The sequence below is a fragment of the Acromyrmex echinatior genome, chromosome 2 (genome assembly GCF_024713525.1).
Source record: "Acromyrmex echinatior isolate Ae372 chromosome 2, ASM2471352v2, whole genome shotgun sequence".
Lineage (NCBI taxonomy): Eukaryota > Metazoa > Arthropoda > Insecta > Hymenoptera > Formicidae > Acromyrmex > Acromyrmex echinatior.
This window is the reverse complement of record NC_141853.1, coordinates 23,425,195-23,444,884: the sequence shown is the minus strand read 5'-3', so window position 1 is coordinate 23,444,884 and position 19,690 is coordinate 23,425,195. Positions and strand designations below refer to the sequence as shown.

Sequence of the window (19,690 nt, the reverse complement as noted above, 5' to 3'; positions counted from 1 at the left end):
TATTTCTAATGTCACGATCATCTGAAAATAACATCTTAAGTCGTCTTTACTACACAGAACAATTATGAACCAGGCAATAAAGTAATTATCGTTAGTTGATGAATGAATTGCATCTTCGATCTTCTGACGATCGCTCTACGAAATCGAAACAGAACAGTCTTGGTGATCACACGAGGCAGATCGAGTAAGTGATTTTCGTGCAATAAAGTCGATTACGGAATAAACATGCCTGGGGGTGTTGTATTTCTGGTCTGTATCCCCACTTTGAGTTACGAGCATCAACTTGTATTCGGTGTGCCAGTAAAACGCTCGAAGAAGATCGAAAAGAGCAAAAATAAAATCGTAGGGCCGAAGGTAGACCTTCGTCTAAAGGAAACAAAAAGCCGCGCGCAATTACTCACGCTCGATGATGATGGTGATAACGAAGACGACGATGTCGGCATTGATGTTGGTATTGAAGGCAGAAAATATCCTCGCGGATATCCCACACGGTCGAAATCACCGGTCTTCGTGTCGATGGAAACGGTAAAGTATAGTAAAAAACATTACAAGATACAGACATTACAAGAAAATAAAACATAGACTGTAATATGAAGTTATGAAAGATAATATTAACTATTAAAATTATATGAAAAAATGAATTGTACTTATTAAGTAGATGTATATCTGTAATTGTAATTATAGGTTTCACGTTTCTTTGACTTTAACTCTTCTATCTTAACTTTAAGATAACTTTATATTTTAAAAGTTTATTAACTCGCTTTCAAAGAATGAGAATTTTCTTTGCAAATAGTTCATCAATTTAATTATATTCAATACTAAGTTTTATTAATTATATTCACTCTTAACTTATGCTTTTACAGGTGCTGGAAGAACTCCTTAAAAAGCTAAGAGTAGAACATGTTGTATGGTGCAAGGACAAGGAAGACATGTATTATGAGGTACGGCCAAAGTTGTGGATACATTCCATCTATATGTATATGCGAGAAATTAATTTATTCGAACATTATGCATAATGCTCGGTCAAAATAAGACATTATGCATATTGACCAACCATTATGTATGATGCTCGAATTAATCGTATTTCTCGTAACATATATACATATATTTTCAAATGATGAATGCAAACAAAGCTTTCTGGTGGAAGGTGATATTTCCAGTACCCGCCGGTGAACCCTGCGAAAATTGTATACATTGCCTCACCGAGTTGGGTATTGGTGTTAAAATGAACTCGATAGTCAGGTGATTTTACGCTGAACTAAAGAAATCGCACGAACACAAGTTCCAGTACGTTCGAAGTCATGACTTTGGTCATTGATTTTTTTTTATTTTTAGCGTAATCCCGACGCAATGTACGTACAGCGGTGTCAACGGTACAAAATCGTTGGCTATCAAGGACGACGTTGCTCGCAGGTTTCTTAAATTGATTTTTGCTGAAATTAATGTAAATGTAAAAATATGTTCATGCATTTCTTGCTATTCAGACGGAAAGAATCGGAGGACCGTAAAAACGCTTGGGACGATTTCGTAGGATCTATTAGATCGAAATTGACGGTGAAACAGGTCGTCGATGGCGTCCGCAGTGGTGGTGATCTTACCTTCGATTACATGTGCCTTGTATTAACTGCGGAGTAAGAAACCACAAACTACTCTTATTATCTTTATATATATATATATATATATATATATATATATATATATATACATATATCTAAATAAATAATTAAGGCAGATTTCCGGTAAGTTCATTCGACGACCATAAGAGAGTAATCTTCTAATATTATCAAAAAATTCTTATTATTTATTTGACAATTTATATGTTATCATTATTAATGCTACCAGGATATTGTATGCAAAGAAGGCATTGTAGAATATTAAATATAAACTTAATCTTACATTGTCACAATATTTAAATTGTATTAATAATAATCAGTTATGTGAAAACTACGATCTTACAGCTGTCTCGCTGCACTTGGTCTCATCGAGAACAGTGCAACTAATGTCGTTGCAGCTATGTTAGTTTCTCCTCTCATGGTAAAACCTTTTAATGCAACTTTGTTAGTCGTTAAACATTGTTTACACGTCACTTAACACTTTTGATCATCGTCTCATTGATCAAAGGGACCTGTGATGTCTCTGACTTTCGGGACGATCATAGCCGATAGAAAGCTGCAACTGGTCGGTCTGAAAAGCTTGATGCTCGGTATCTTCGTATCGATACTATTTGGCTTCATATTCGGCCTTCTCCTCGGTACAACTGAAATGCCTTGGGGATATGGCGACTGGCCAACCGATGAAATGAAGGGCAGGTGGATATCACTAGGAGTGATCAGACAATGTCAATAACGCAATAGATTGCTTATGGCTTTCAATTATATACATTTCAAATATATAGTTAGAAATTTTATCTAAAATGACAATTTCTTTCCATAGAGGCAACTATAGATCGCTTTGGATGGGTGTTCTTTGGGCTCTTCCATCTGGCACAGGTGTCGCGGTCGCTTTGCTGCAAGGTAGTAATGGCCCGTTAATTGGTGTCGCCATATCAGCTTCGTTACTACCGCCAGTCGTCAATTGCGTAAGAAAACAATAGTACATATATCATATAAAAATAAAGTCTATACAATAATAATTAGACATATGTTAAAGATGTTTCTCTTTCTTCCATTGTTGGGTAACTGTCAATGATTAATGTAATAATGTAATATTTTTAATGTTATATTGATCAAACTAAAAATTCATTTTTATTTTTCGCAGGGCTTATTTTGGGCTCTGGGATGCATATGGCTCATATATCGACCAATAAAAATGCCCCATATTAAAGGCGAATCTTACACAAACTTTAATAGCTCCTATACGTATATCTACAGCGATTACTTGCCCGTAGAATTCTTCTGCAACGGTATTATCAGCGCGTGTCTAACGTTTATCAATGTAATGTGCATCTTTATTACGGCGATAATAGTCTTGAAGGTAATTAAAGTTAGCACGCTACATAGCTCGTTAATGGTCGAGAACAATCGCAAATTGCGGCTGTAATTTGCATCTCGTATTATTACATCACCGACACAACATATACTGACGTCGTTAATTACGACTTTGCCATCGAGTTAAGCAAATTACATCGCGATACGACAAATGCATCGATTTTAAATAATATATATAATCCACTTTTATACGTAATTTTTGTTTTCGTCGTAATCATTCGTTCGTAACCGCAGATTAAAGAAGTGGCCGCACCGTATACGTCAACACCGGAACTGCGTCGATTCTGGGAACATGACATTCGGCTAGTTCGCGATAAGAATATCTCTAGAGATAACAGTTCTTTGAATTCAAGGTAAAAAGATTATACTTTAGCTTACTTTATCTATGTGATATCATAGATAATGTAAAAATATTTATATGTTGTATATGACCCTAAAAATGTGACCTCTATTAATATTCTCACTTGAATAGTTTCTACGATGGATTGAGTAAAACTAAACAACGAGCATTGGAACGTACACTAAACGAAGCAGTCAGAGAAGCGATAAATGACGAAACTTTCAGAAAAGTACAAAGACTCAGTTATGGGCATGGACCGGAAGAGGTATTACCTGAATATCATATAAATTTAAATATGTTGTAATAATATTTATAATAATTTATATATTATATTATAACAATAACTAAATTATTACTACATTTTTAATTACTTCTTTTAATATTTTTAAAAAATATTGTAGATTAGTCCTCGACTTGGTCTTCCTGTTCGCGGAACTGGGGGTAGAGGTAACATAAAAGACAGTGAAAACACTGAAGAAATAACAGATGGAAATCTACAGTCACACAAAGGCTTGAATTCTGGCAATACAAGCGAAGACTTGATCGCATTGGATCGTTTAATAACGTATCTTTTGAGTCAACCAAGCAACCCTACTGGCGGCAATTTGGATTCATGGAGACGCTCGCATCGAGCTAGTTCACGAGGGTATAGACAATTACGTGGCACTGCCGCTGATACCGACGCGGAAACTGGAAGAGGCGTTGGCACAACGACTCTTTGAACATAAATTGACATTTAAAGAAAAACCAGCATCACATATAAAATAGCAATACGATAGCTAGTTTCAAGTTAAATATCACAAGCATGAGATAAAATTATAATGAGGACAAGGCACAAACAAAAATGTTAATTTTGCTAAAGATATTATAGATTATTAATATTTGCATTTATATCACAATTTACACAACGTAGCGAATATAAGAATTTTAAATAGAGATCTATAAATCACCTTAATCATCAGACGGTTCAGTGCCAAAATATCTATCGCCAAAATTACCGATACCGGGCAGTACATAAAACTTCTCATTTATCTCGGGATCCAACGCGGAAGTGACAATCTTCACTCGCGGAAAGGCATAGGCAATCGAATGTACGCCAGATTCGGCCATCAACAATGACGCCAACAGTACATTTTCCTCAGCAACGTCATGATCCAGAAGTACCCTGATCGCCATAATAGCAGCAGCACCAGTCGCAACAGTGGCATCCATCAATATTACTCTATAATCTTTGATGTCCTTTGGTAATCGGAGATAATACAACTAGATACAAGAAATTAAATGAATCATCGGTCATCGATCAAGGATAGATTTGCGAAAGAAAAATGTTCGAGTGCTTACTTCAGGCTCGCCAGTTTGTTGATTAGTTTGGATGAGAATTTTTCCTATACGTATGTCCTTGCACACATCTCGAACAGCCTGCTCCATAGTCTCACCGGCGCGTAATATCGATACACCGCATATTTTGTCCGTCGCACCTCGTTTGCCGCTATATAATACTCCTTGCGGTGTTTCGACAGTTACATCCTTCATACAAAAATAGTATATTATAACATATGTCAGAAATTAGGAGCTTGCAATTATAATAAAATTAATTTAAAAATTCTGGAAAAAATTCTGGAAAAAATCCTCTTTAAAAATAAAATCTCTTTTATTTAGAGTTGTGATAAAATAAAATAACCAATATACATATTGAATAAAAAAACAAATATTCATATTGAATAACATTTATATAATGTTTATGTTTATATTTACCTCAAAAGGCAACAAAGACAATGCATATTCGATGACTAGACGAATCAAGCGTTTAGAGTAAAAAATAAATTCATCTCTATAGGTCTCCTTGTTTCGTATAAACGTATGAAGACCTTTTATCTGCGGCGTGTCTGGAAGTAAGTACAAAGATGAAGGCAATGGTTGACCGATGTATGAGTGCGCCAGTTTTTCCCTCAATTTAAAACCTCTCTGAAAGTCGCACAGAGATCGTTAGCATTGATAATAATTTTATGTTAAAATGTAAAATAAAAACTAGCAATTTACCAATTGAAGTTGAGTATGAACATGCTGTACAATTAGCTCTATTGCCACTTCGTTTTCTCCTCCGCGCGGCACAATAATATCAGCATGGACCATAAGAGGTGCTATGTAATAATAAAAAGCCGGCTGCACATGTTTACTATACTGCTTTAATACACCCTCCAGATCTCTGCCTCTTTGCGAAATATCCCTTCGTAAACGTCTGGCCAGTCTGACGTCCGCATCAGTATCGACGAAAACTTTCATATCGCACAGCTTGAAACGTTTATCTATTTATTCTCTTTCGATATATTTTCCCAATCTTTAAATTAATTTATTTTTTTACCGATTTACCTTCAAGACGTCGACATTGTAAAAAGTAAGTATTCCCTCGAAGATAATGACGTTAGCACCATACATGGTTTTCTTTCGAATAAAAAAGAAAAAAATTGTATAAATTGCGATGATTTCTTGTATATTAAGTAAAAACCACAATCAACTTACCGTTCTACTTTCTCTACGATGTGTTACAAAATTATAAATAGGAACTTCTACCATGCGTCCTTCCTTTAAACGCTGCAACGTAGTCTTGAGAAGTTCAAAATCGAATGCGTCAGGATGATCAAAATTGTACTCGTTGTGTGCAGCCATTTCGTGCTGCTTCTCATTTAATACCTATATGATAAATATATAAGATAAAGACATAAATAAAAATATAAGATAAATATTCAGTAGTGTCTACAGTATTATTGAATTGTTTTCCATCATGCTAATGACAAATTTGTACAAGATATTTTTAATAAATAATATTATTATAATATTTAACGCACTTTATAAAAAGAATCCATACTAAGAAGGGTCACCCATGGTACATCTAGAGATTCTATGATTTTAGTTGCCACTGTCGTTTTTCCAGAAGCGCTGCCTCCACAAATACCTATCGCAAATATATTCATCAGTAATCAAAATTTACATTTATTTCATATAAAAAATTTAAATCACCCATCAAGTTATAAATTAAAAATCATTGTAATTAAATTAACAGTAAATGTCACTAACCAATTACAAAAGGTTCTACTTGTTGACCAGCTGAATTGTACCAAGGAGGCCTACCAGCTGTATAAATAGTTCGCGTTTTGCTCCTGAGAATGGATTCTGCAGATGTCTTCTTACTTGATTGTGACATGCTAGTAGTGCGCTGCCTTCGTGATCGTGGTGACTTTTGTGAACCTGTTTAATTATATAATAAATATCTTATCTTTATATCTCCACATAATAATTGATATTTATTTTTTGGCTACATAATCCCTTATATAATTTTATTTGTAATAAAGGATTTAATTAATCAAAGGAATAGGAATAGGATTAAAAGTAAGAAGAAAACCTTCTATATATTTCATATTAAATGTCTTCTAGGAGCTCATTAAGAAAAGACGATGAATTGTTTGAATCTTCTTTTACAGGTACATTGAAGCATTGATTCTGTAAACAATGCGTCTATATATACTATACATATGTGGGATACTTAATAAATATGACATATGTACACTAACATTATTTACATATATTACTTATCCTATTATCTATACGTATTATTTATAATGTAAGCATATTTTATTCATATTTTATTCATATTTTATCTTATTACGATTATTTCATTCATAAAATATTTATATATATTCCTGAGACAATCTATATATTAAAGATGATTCATTATCAATTAATAACAGATGTAAGTTATCACACATAAATATCGTTCTGTTATCACAAACATATATAAATACATATTACGTACTTGTATACGTACGTAAGAAATTTATGTACGTCATTAGATGTATTAACATAATTCTATCTTACTAATGCTACAAACAGGTTCTACTAACAGGTTCTTGTTAATAAAAAAAGTAAATCACTACCACACGTTAGATTAGAATGAGTTTTAGGTAGATGTTAGAAGAAAGTTGCTCTTCGAGATCAGGCATATCAGACTGAAATCTTACAAGAAAGCCGATAACAAATAAATTTACCTGTGGACGGTGGTCTCGGGGATTGTGGCGTGCCTACGTCAGAATGCCTGTAATGCTCAACATCCTCGCATAACTCATCGGCGAGGAATATCTCGCGATCGTCCAAACACGCGTCGCCGTCGTCGCTAGCAAAATATCAGCAATAGAAATTTCGTTGATTTTCAATGGACGTTGATGAGTGGAAATGTGCTATGAAATAAATTTAAAAAAAAAAGAGGAAACTCCTCACACATACCTCTCAGAACTCGCCGAGCTCGGTGGCTCGAATGGGGGCTGCATTTTAGCTGCCATGTTCCGTCGACACGGCTGACCTCGGGCTCGTCGTCACCACGTGCACGTTGCAGTCTGCAGATGCAGATGGTTACAGACGATCACCTGTCGACCCAGTCTACTTCTTTCTTTTTATTGGTCCCGGCACACAGGTTTGATGTGAACAGTGGCTTAGTCTGCTGCGTCGTACATAAATTTCACGCTGCGCGCCAAACATACGTACAATGCGACGCGATGGCGCACAGCAATATCACATCACACTGGTACCGTCGTGTCGCGCGCGAGCTGACGCAAAGTTGCAGAGTCGCGCGGTCAGTGTTCCCAAACCGTGAGCAACCGTGAGAAAGACCCCACCATTCCGACCCTTCGTTCGATCAAGCTCGAGTATTCTCGACGTTTTTTTCGTGCGCATGCGTACCAACAGCAACGTGATTTTTCTTCGACAGTATCGTGCCTAGAAGTAGCACAGGGCTCTCTCGCCTTATTAGAAATCATATATTTTTACATCTTTTATTATCATTATTAAAATTATTTCAGGATTATTAGCACATTTTTATCTTAAAATAATTTAATTTTAACTACTGCATATTATTTAAACGATTTAAAGTAAAGTTTCCTATATACATGTCCAGATTTCATAATTTCGTTTATCATGACGGAGATATAACGACAATCATTTGTTGTCAAAATAAAATGTATACGCGACTGAGAGAACTGAGGAGCGCGTTGCTAAAATTTGTGCGTGCGTGGATATTTTTGTAGACACCGGCCACGTGCACGGTATTGTTCCAAAAAATCGTGCGCATACATATGTTTTCAGTGATAGAGCATATTGAAGCACATGTCTGATTCATGCTCGACATGCCTGTTCAGCGCTATAAAATCAATTCCATAATTAGACATTTTTATATAATATCACCTATTTTTATATTTAGAAATGTTAAGCTATTGTTGCTGGTTAGATTCAAATTTGTGTCCTAAAAAAAGATTTTTTTTCGTAAACTTAAAAAATACATGAAATATTATAGAAATACTAAAAACTATTGTCGTTTTCCCTGAATCTCTTGTTTTTCTTTTAAAGACTCCAATTAGTTACTGCAAGACATTGGTTCATTTATATTCATTTCTTCCAGAGAGATCAATTTTGATCTCTTTATTTCTTTATTTTTTCTAATTTCTAGAACTCGAGAAAAAATAAAAAGTAAATTAAATCAAAATTAAAATAGTAACTTAAATTAAAATTAAAATAACATTATAATTGATAGAAATATAAGGAACTGCGCCTTTTCATTCTTTTTTATAAAATTTTCCTCTGTTTCTTTTATCCTATTTGTAATATTACGTAATAAAACGTCAAATGGCCGTGGCATGTTTCTTTGTTTATTTTATGTTTGTAGAGTAAGGCTAATTCTACAATGTGCTTTTTGTTTTCTGTTTCTTGCAGTTTGTCTCTTGTCTTATTGAGTAAAAAGGCAAGAGACAAACAGCAAGAAACAGGAAACAAAGAGCACATTGTAGAATTAGTCTAACTGTTCCTATTAATGTGCCTTTTAACCGACTTACTTATTACTGAATTATTAAATATTGTAGCTTTAATTTTATCTGCTTGCAATCAATACCGGTTTTTCAACTATTTCTTTTTCTTATAATATTTCTTTAATCTAAAAAATGTTAATATTTTATAATGTTTTTAACCAAAATAAAAAACGTTTTTGTCTCTATTAGTGAGTCCTCCAAACGGCAATGGTCCCTGTTAATGTGCTCCCAATTTGTGTGCTTATTCACTTGACTCATTTTAACATATAATTACTAAAATAGGTAATAAATTTAAGTTAATATTACATAAATCATTATTTCAATTATATTTATTTCAATGTACGTTCATAACACAACGTTCTCAGCTCCATACAGGGCACATTAATAGGGACAAGCTTAAAATCTTGTGGTACGTATTACTGGATTCATATTAATTCCTCATATCTTTTGAAAAATATTTAAAATATTTTAATACTAAAAAAATAAAATATTATTTTCGGTATTGTATGCATTAATAATTTAACTTAACAAGAAAAAATATTTTTTTCTTATTTATTCGTGCTAATTTTCTTTATGACTTAAGCCTATTCTACAAATTCTGTGTTCTTTGTTTTCTGTTTCTTGCTTTTTACCTTTTGCTTTTTTCTCCTTTACAACCGTTTTATAGATAATTATATTTCTTGCTACGTATTTCTTGTTTCTTTCGAAGTTCGTTAATTTTTATCTCGGGCGACATAAAACATAAAACCGGATAAGAAGCAAGAAAATAAGATGTAAAAAATAATGAAAAGCAAGAAATAGGAAAGTACTACAATGACGACGAATGCATCTTTCCTCTTTTCGATATAATAGCGACAACTTCCTTGCCCAAGAGAAGATCGTACAAGGTATGCTAGGCTACATGGAGATTCCGCGTGGTTACCAAAACTTAGCAGTTATAATCAATATCTTACTATGGAGCTGGGAGACAGATATGAGATACGCAGCATTTCTACGCGAGGGCGAGCGCATATTAATGAATGCGTGTATTATTCAATATTCAGATGGTTTAGCTTGATCAAGCTTGGATTACTTATGAATGATGTAAATGACCAGGATGATGTAAATGAGATGTTTAAAGGTAACATAGACAGAGACAGTATAAAGAGACTTAACAAATTTAACGTATCGATAATTGAACAATTTAATTATAGAATAAATCCAACACGAGACAGGATATCGCTGAGAGTCGAACTTTACGGATGCGATTATGTATCTGATATCGCTTCCTTTAATGGATCCTCTCTGATACGATTGGATTTACTTAGAGAGCCTATCGAGACCGACAGACATTCTATATCGTTTTCGATTTAAAACAAATAATACTGATGGCGTATTAATGTATTCTCGTGGTACGCAGAGTGATTATTATATAGCCTTGCAATTGCATAACAACAAGTTAATCTTGAATCCAGTATTATGATAAATCTATCTGTCAGTGTTTTGGACGATAACACGTGACACGACGTTGTGATCTCACGTAATCGGAAAGATATTTAGTTTTTTTATTGACAGAGTTTTGATTAAAGGTAGAAGGAGTATTTCATTGACTGTGGATTTAAATCGAGAGTTTTACATTGGCGGTGTGCCTAACAAACAGGATGGCTTGGTGGTAGTCCAAAATTTTACCGGTTGCATAGAGAATTTTTATCTAAACTCGATGAATATAATTTGCGAGCTGAAGGAAACGAAAATCATGAGAATTTACGATATTACAAGATTAACACACAGCTTTACACTTATCCGGAACCTTCGATAATATCTGTCACGTTTTTAACTTTTGTATCTTATTGAGAGGCTATGAGAGCATATCATTTATGAACGTTTCTCTCGCGTTTTGATTATACGAAGAGAAAGGCATAATTCTTTATCATAAGTTTAAGAGTCCGGGCTTCGTCAAGTTATATTTGGAAGAAGGTAAACTGAAAGTCGATATATAAATCCTAACAATCCGATCACGCACTTGGACAATTTTCACGAGAAGTTCAACGACGAGAAATGGCATCAAGTAATCTTGACGATTGCCAAAAATTCGCTTATTTTAAATGTCAACAGACGCTCGATGAAAACAGAGCATCTCTTGGATATGATAACTGGATCATATTATTTTATTTGTGGTACGATCGGATCGGAGAGCAATCATGACTTTGTTGGCTGTATGAGAATGATAAGTATCGATGGAAATTATAAATTGCCGACCGACTGGAAGGACTGTTGCAAGAAGTTGTTTTTGAAGTTGTTGTTGATGACTAGATGGTAGATCGCTGTCCTAGAATCCAAATCCTTGCAAACATTTCGGTGTTTGCCGTCAAAATTCTAATGAATTCTTCTGTGATTGTTCTAATACTGGGTACACCGATGCCGTTTGTCATATCTCGTTAAATCCTTTATTATGCCAGGCATATAAGAATATGAATTCCTCCAGATGATTATTTTAAACCGAATTCATGGTGGGTCAGTCGGAATAATCAGAAGATGGATTATTAGGGTGGCGCATTGTCCGGGATTGTCCGGGTCGCGAAAATGTGAGTGCGGTATAGAAGGAAAATGTACAGATATAACCAAGTGGTGCAACTGCGATCTGAATGGATGGTTTATAGATAGTGAGGAGATTAGAAAGAAGGAACATCTTCCTGTTAAACAATTATGTTTTGATGATACTGGTACCCTGATGAAAAAGAAGGTCATACATTAGGCCCGCTTATTTGCGAAGGCGATGATTTATTCAAGAATGTAGTTCCGCATAAGAGATGCTATCAACTTGCCGACCTTTGATATTGGACGATAGCGGCGATATTTATTTCGAGTTTAAAATCACTATCCAGGCTGTAATTATTTATAGCAAAGGATCCACCAATTATATCAAAGTTTCCATACACAATGGAAACCAAATATATTTCCAGTATGTGATCGGTGGAGGGCCGCTTACCATTAGCATATAAACATCTTACAATTTGGGTGACGATAAATAGCATTCTTCATGTCAGAAGAAAGAAAGCCCGAATCGTCATCGATGGAGCAATGAAGAATGAAGTGCGAGAACCTCCGGGTCCAGTGCGTCCATCGTTGCATCAGACTTACATCAGACTTCGTAGTAGGACGGATACACCGGTTGCATAAGAGCACTACTTCTCAATTGCAAGACTTGAAATGATCGACGAAGATTGTACGGCGTTACGGAAAGTTGGTAGATGTGAAAGTAATCCTTGCTTTAACAATGGCATGTGCCATGAAGTATATAATGGATACTGGTACGATTGCCGATGGATCACATTTAAGGGACCAATTTGTGCAAACGAAATTGGCGTATACATGAAACCTAATTCAATGATAAAATACGATTTCGCGAGTAGCCGGCGTTCCACTATCTCTGAAAAAATACGCGTTAGCTTTACGGCAAGGAATCTGAAAGGATTTCTATTAGATCTATTCTCCAATATTTCTGATGAAAAATACATGACTATAATGGTTTCAAACGGATTTTTACGCGTAGTATTTGACTTCGATTTTGAAGAAGTCATATTTCCGAAGAAGCATTTCGTTTGGGACAGTATCACAATGTTAGGATCGGCAGGAAAAAATCTGGCGCTATTTTGATATTGCAGATCGATAATTATGAGATAAAGGAGTTTGAATTTAACATAAAGCATTCTGCAGACACGCAATTCAACAATATTCAGTACATGTACATCGGCATAGAAACGAGTCTATGTCAGAGGGATTCGCGGGATGCATATCGAGGATTGAATTCGATGATATATATCGCTAAAGCTATTCTTTTAAGAGAACGGACCTGCTAACGTATTAAAGAAACGCGATCATCATCTCAGGTAAATGAGGAAAAAGTAAGAGCGGTATATAACGAGACTGATACAATTATTCTGGAAAGCGTATTAGCGGTTATTTTGATTGCACTTGTGATCATGGCGATTCTTATAGATATATGTCTAGGCATAAAGATGAATACTTGCTGCAAGAAGACAAGCGTGCTGAAATTGTTCTGGATCCGGATTCAGCGGTCGTAAATTCTGACATAGACTGGTCGTCAAGTACAAAAAAAGAAAGAGTGGTTTATCTAAGAAACTACATTGAAATGCATCATATTAGATGTGTATGCGTTAGAGAGAAATAACAAATACACCTTAACTTAATCTAAAATTACATATACATTTTTGATAAGAATCTCTTTTGCTCCATTCAACCATGATCTTTTCATATATGTATATCATAATTTTATATGCCAGAAAATACAAAAGTAAAATCCAAAAAAATGGTTAGAAATCAGAAAAACAAATTTTTTAATTCTATTTTAAAACCCATATAATAGTTTTATTAAATACTTTAATTTTTTATTATTTAAGTCTAATTATTAATTCTATTTAAAGACTTTTTTATATGATGTTGTCTTCCTGTAAAGTTTGACAACATTGTCATACAAAGAGACCTAAAGAATTTTAAAACTAAAAAAATTTCGTCATTTTCTCTAATAATTTTTAAGTAACAGCTTTGGACTATGCTATAAAAATTTAAGAAAGTACTCAGAAATCGCAATTATTTATACTTCGTAGAATAAATGTGAGTTTTGACTAGCTTTTTCGGATCTTATTTCACTATATAATATCCATCAAACTATTGAATTATTTCATATTGTTTCTTAATACATTTCTCAAAGAACTCTGCATAATGTAACTGCCAATATATGAATACACACACACACACACACACACACACACACACACACACACACATACACACACATATTTATTTATATATATATATATTTATATACACATTATTTAATTTTTTAAAGTACAATTACGATAGCAAATGAATAATTTTAATTTTTGCATTACGTATTTTCGCTTACGTTCATTACGCAAATGAAAAAAAGAAGTGATTATTTTATATAATTATCATTTCGTAATTAGGATGTTCCAATTTAAATACAATTTTACAATGAAACATAAAAGAGTGTTTTATGTAACATAAATAGAGTTTCCATGTACAAAGCAAACAGATAAATTACTTATATATTTTGTTCTCTTTTTTTTTATAATATTCGCAGTATTAATCGAAATGTCTACCTTTCCAAAATGCGTTTAACACTTTTTCTTAGATTTATTTTATTTTCATACATTTGTTTGTGATTATTTTACAGATTTTTTTTTTACATGATTTGCAAACTCACTGTAATTTAATATAACATTAAGGATAATAATTGTAATAACAATAACAGCAGAAATGATAATAATAATAATAATACTCAAATTCTTGGAACAAAAATGATACAATGATCTAAATAAATATTCTTTTTTATATTGAGAACGAAATTAGATAAATCATCTTTATGTAGACATGCAACAATAAATACATCATGGATCATCAGAGGCAATGATGCAGAGAGGAGAAGGAACAAGGGAAACTTTCGCCCACGCAGGCCAAGTTAGCTATCTTTGGCATGTACATATATATATGTTTGTGAAAAAGCAGCGAAGCCAATGTGCAGGCACGCTTCGATTGCAGCTGCATACTGCAAAGAAAATATGCGCCAACCTTTGCGTCTGAACTGCAAACGCATGCATCTTGGCTATTTGGTATAGCGATAAGAAACGTAGGAATCGAATAACCGACGTCATGTCTACGTAATATCGATATCGCAGACGGTTATTGATGAATATGCAACAAAGAATATTTTAAAGTGCATGCATCGAAATTACGAAATTGAATAAAATTACGAAATTTGATTAATATATGCACTTTTTATGTAAAACGTACATGTAAAATTAACATAAGTGTATGCTTATCTAAGTACATAGAAACTTATATCATTAATTTTCTACACAATGACATAACAAAGTTTTCAGAAAATAAATGTACATGCAATATTTTTAAAGTTACGTTTTTTCTTTTTTTTTTTCTCTTTATGTTCTTTTTTGCAAACAAACGAGCAATATATTCGATATGTACATTCATATGTTAAAGCGCTAATGAGAGATTCTTCAAGTTTTCCAACAAGAGTGATATTGTGTAACACAGTTATCATTTCATTGGAGAACAAGGACGTAATAATTTACTGTGTCATCTGTGTCTCTTATTGGAAAGCTTCTCTTATTGTATATATTTATAATCGCAGTATAATAATTTTTTAAATATATATAGTAGGAAGCAATTTGATATGTACTGGAAATTCGAGAATGAGATTTTTATTACAGCATATATTGATGTGAATGCGTAACGTATAAAAAAAAATAAGTTTAACGCGAATCCAATCTTCATTAAAAACGAGATATCATCATTATTTCGGGATTTCCCGGATCTCGGTTATTTCTGATGTTATTATCACAGCGATTACGCAATACCTATAAAGACTATTTTTGAAATTTAATATTCGAAATGATAAATAAATTCCCCAGCAAATTTAAATAAATCCCATAAAAACATAACGATTTATTATAAAATATACTTTACAGATTTTAAAATTTAATAAACAAAAGATATTCTATAATAAACAGATCGTAATAAGAAAATATTAATTTTATTAAATGCATAATAATTTCACACGTGATATATAATATTTTTATATTTTATTGACATGAAAATAACTTTCAAAAAAGATATGTACATATATATATAAATATTCAATATTCATACAAATGTCAAGATAAAATGAGTAATACATAAATACCAAATTTAAATAATTAAATATCAAATTTAAATAATTTCAATAAAAACGATTTACGATATATCAGGAATATATTTCACGGGTCGAATAAAATTTAAGCTGAAGATATTTTAATAAATACATTATAATGAAACAACATTATTTTTATCACAAATACAGAATATAATTCCACATATGTTTTTATGTGTTATTATCATAAAATAACTATTTCAAAAAAACGATAATATATTCAACATCATATAAATATCATGATAAAATTCTATAACGGAAAATTCCCTTCCCTTTTGTCCCCTTTCCCCTTTATCGGTCATCACGAAGATAAAATGTGACTCTTTTCGATAACAAAGTAGGAATCCATAGAAATTTACAATATACCGTAGTAGTTTCAGACCACCGCCGACGTCGTGCGATGTCGTGGCGAATCGCGCACTCATTCAGCCGGTAACACTGATCGCGTTGTTCGATCTTGCGTTGTGTTGTCGGTCAACCGAGTGCAAAGTAGCGAACAGTAGCGAACGTCGCAGAGAGGATACATAGAGAGAGAGAGAGAGAGAGAGAGAGAGAGAGAGAGAGAGAGAGAGAGAGAGAGAGAGAGAGAGAGAGAGAGAGAGAGAGAGAGAGAGAGAGAGAGAACGTGCCGAAAGTCACCCCCGCGTTTACCCCCGATGGCTTCTGCGTCGTGTTGACTCCGCCGTCGCGTGACGTCGCGCCGTCTTTTAATAGTCCGCCGCCTCTCCGCGACCGATTCGCCCGTATGATACGACACGATACGTCTACATACGTATACGTACGTCGCAGCTCGTCGGGGAGACGCGCCCTCGTTCGACCTTGAACGGCTATAACCGGTGCGTAACGTTCGATGTACGGAGCATCGTCGCTGTTAATCGCGACAACCAACCGACCGCGAGTCACCGTCACCGCAGCACCACCGTAGCAGGTCTGTGCTCCTTTTACTCTGTTTACTTCCTCCTTCTTGGCGCCTACTCCTCGACGCGGGACTGCCTCGGCGGCGAAATGGCGAAGAAGACGTACGATCTGCTGTTCAAGCTACTCCTCATTGGCGACTCCGGCGTTGGCAAGACCTGCATACTGTTCCGTTTCTCGGACGATGCCTTTTCCACTACGTTCATTTCCACAATAGGTGAGAGAAAGAGACGGAGAGTGAGGGAAGGAGATCGGGAAAGGCCGGTAGAGACGAATCATGGAGATTCTTTCGTCGATGACGACGAACTTGGCTCGTATTCATTTTCCGACGATTAGGTTAGAATGTCGCGCTTCGATTGGAAATTACGGTCGTCACGTTCCGTAAAATTCAATCCAATCGAGCTGATCGCCACTTCGTTTCATGTGTGAGGGTCACACGTGTGTGTACATATACGCACACATACATATTCGCATAGTGATCAGGGTGTAATTATCAGCCTGTTTTTCTTTGAGAAAAAAAAGTAATTGCACTTTGCTTCGCGAGATTTTAGCGGAGTCATACATCCATTTGTATGAGCATAAATAAATACATATTGCACAAGTTACAAAAGAGATGTATATGATTTTATAAGTAATATACAAATTATTCTCTTTTATATACAAATAATTATTTAATAAAAATAAAAAATAAAAACTAAGATACCTTCCATAATTAATATAGTTAAAGTATATTTTCTATAATTAATTTATATTTTCGTAATGATAATTAGAGTGCACAAAATATGTACCTAGAGTTTCTCGAAATTGTAATTTGTGTTTTATTCTTTTTATTGAACATAAGTGTTTTCTTTTTTTTGCAGGTATTGATTTTAAAATCAAGACGGTAGAATTAAGAGGAAAGAAAATCAAGTTACAGATATGGTGAGTTGCATATGAACATTAAAAATTTTCTATATATTTATGTGGTTTTGTTTATCTGCAGGGACACAGCTGGACAGGAAAGATTCCATACTATTACAACATCATACTATAGAGGAGCTATGGGAATTATGCTTGTTTATGATATTACTAACGAAAAGACATTTGAAAATATCGTGAAATGGTTGAGGAATATTGATGAAGTGAGTATAATGTACTCCATTTTACAATTTACAAATTTATATTTCAATTTCTTATATTAAACCTATAATGATTGTCGTAAATATTTCTTATAGCATGCAAATGAAGATGTGGAGAAAATGATCTTAGGAAATAAAAGTGATATGGAAGAAAAACGTGTTGTCAGTACAGAGAAAGGAGAAGCGGTAAATATTCTATAGATAAATTTTCTTGATATATTACGAGCAATATGATAAAATCTTTTATGAGTGGGTTTTAAAAACATGATGGGTTTTATAGACATAATGTACAAATCGAACATATAATATGTGCTAGGGAATGCTTTGCGGTGGCCCCCACATGTGAGAGAGAGCAATACTCAGATCCCTCTTTTCTTTCTAACAAAAGTTGTTTTTTGTCTGTTAAAGTAAGCAGAACAAAAATTGTTCTTCGTCTTTTAGAGAAAGAAGAAAGACCTAAGTTTTATCATCTCTCTCGCATGCCATACTCGATTTATCTGTATTACATCTATGATAATTCTTTAACCAAAATTTGTATCTTGTTTACAGATAGCGAGAGAACATGGCATTAGATTTATGGAGACGTCCGCGAAAGCGAACATCAATATTGATCGAGCATTTAGCGAACTAGCAGAAGCAATATTGGACAAAACTCACGGCAGGGAACCACAAGACGCGCCCGACAGAGTAACGGTTGATCGAAGGGTAGAAAGAAATTCGAATCGGTGCTGCTAATTTTATATATTATTTATTTTAACGGCGCATAACGAACTATATATCAGCTCGTGCCACCTGGGATAGATCCCTCGATATAGATTTAGAGCGTAATTTAAAGCATAACATAAACACTTCACGACACTGCCTGATCTGATATAATCCAATCTCACTTTTGATCTGATGGAAAAAAACGTTTTTCTATGCTGCAATCGAAAATTGCTAATAAAGATGATTTGACCGATCCAATATTTTTAAAAAATTATGTTTTTTAATTAAATCTATATAAATGTTAATAAGTTTATAAAAATAGGCGCGCTGTTTTATGCATATACAATTGTATCTACGACTGTATGTGTGATATATAAACAAAGTTTCATTAGTTATACGGATGTAGTAAAAAAAAATTTTAAAACAGATTTCACTGGCGAAAATTTCATGTTTCACGTAAAGCATTGCATCGTTGCACGAAAAAAAATAATTAGGACATATTGTTTATACATATTGTTTATTACGAGGCTGCAATTTGTTACCATGTTGAGTGATGTGAGTATGAGTGTCGTCGGCTTCTAATCATTTTTTTGAACATTGAACGCTTTTCTGCGTGAATAATCGCACCACAATGCTTACTTGTACATTTAAATTAGGGAGAACTTAAACCAAAAGCTTCTACCGTTTTGTGTACGGCCGATTTACTATAAATATAAATATTCGCAATTTCGAATTTGTCGTTTTTATTTCTTAGGCAAACGCGCGCGCACACACACATACACACATATATACATATGTCCTGTATGGAATGAGTTTGCATATTTATAGATGCAAAATTATCGTTAATAACAGACATTAATAACAATTATATATAGACATTTTAATGCAAGTATTAAAGATAATAGTATATGTACTTTATATATATATATATATATATATATATATATATATGTATATGTATATATATATATATATATATATATATATAAAATATATAATTGCAATTGGATATCTAATTTGTTTAGAGATGCTGTTAAATTACTTCA

General features: G+C 33.7%; 3 protein-coding genes and 2 pseudogenes across 4 annotated transcripts; 4 read left to right on the top strand and 1 right to left on the bottom strand.

Annotated features, from left to right (window-relative positions):
- Nucleotides 1-107: 107 nt before the first annotated feature.
- LOC105154195 (Uncharacterized protein) lies at nt 108-4,142 on the top strand. Its single transcript, XM_011069557.2, has 12 exons — nt 108-525; nt 864-941; nt 1,148-1,242; nt 1,336-1,413; nt 1,485-1,631; nt 1,959-2,034; nt 2,122-2,309; nt 2,434-2,578; nt 2,758-2,973; nt 3,222-3,340; nt 3,460-3,592; nt 3,729-4,142. The coding sequence occupies exons 1-12, from the start codon at nt 226-228 to the stop codon at nt 4,047-4,049; spliced, it is 1,896 nt and encodes a 631-aa protein (XP_011067859.1). The 5' UTR covers nt 108-225; the 3' UTR covers nt 4,050-4,142.
- Nucleotides 4,143-4,178: 36 nt separating this feature from the next.
- LOC105154178 (lethal (2) k01209) lies at nt 4,179-8,023 on the bottom strand. 2 transcript variants are annotated; one of them, XM_011069546.2, is made up of 10 exons: nt 7,606-8,023; nt 7,371-7,495; nt 6,403-6,573; nt 6,174-6,280; nt 5,848-6,018; nt 5,698-5,769; nt 5,368-5,619; nt 5,083-5,292; nt 4,669-4,854; nt 4,179-4,590 (listed from the first exon to the last, which is right to left on the bottom strand). In XM_011069546.2, exons 1-10 carry the CDS (start codon nt 7,659-7,661, stop codon nt 4,279-4,281), a joined length of 1,662 nt encoding a protein of 553 aa, XP_011067848.1. In that variant the 5' UTR covers nt 7,662-8,023; the 3' UTR covers nt 4,179-4,278. The 2 variants fall into 2 exon arrangements, with proteins under 2 accessions (XP_011067848.1, XP_087272938.1); XM_087416812.1 differs by lacking the exons at nt 7,371-7,495; nt 7,606-8,023 and adding an exon at nt 6,728-6,805.
- LOC147910659 (neurexin-4 pseudogene) lies at nt 7,875-11,727 on the top strand (annotated as a pseudogene).
- On the top strand, nt 11,649-13,294 carry LOC105154603 (neurexin-4 pseudogene; annotated as a pseudogene).
- A 3,044-nt stretch (nt 13,295-16,338) lies between these two features.
- Nucleotides 16,339-19,377, top strand: Rab10 (RAS oncogene family member Rab10). The gene is made up of 5 exons (XM_011069517.2): nt 16,339-17,038; nt 17,682-17,742; nt 17,804-17,942; nt 18,036-18,125; nt 18,489-19,377. The coding sequence occupies exons 1-5, from the start codon at nt 16,912-16,914 to the stop codon at nt 18,672-18,674; spliced, it is 603 nt and encodes a 200-aa protein (XP_011067819.1). The 5' UTR covers nt 16,339-16,911; the 3' UTR covers nt 18,675-19,377.
- Nucleotides 19,378-19,690: the final 313 nt, after the last annotated feature.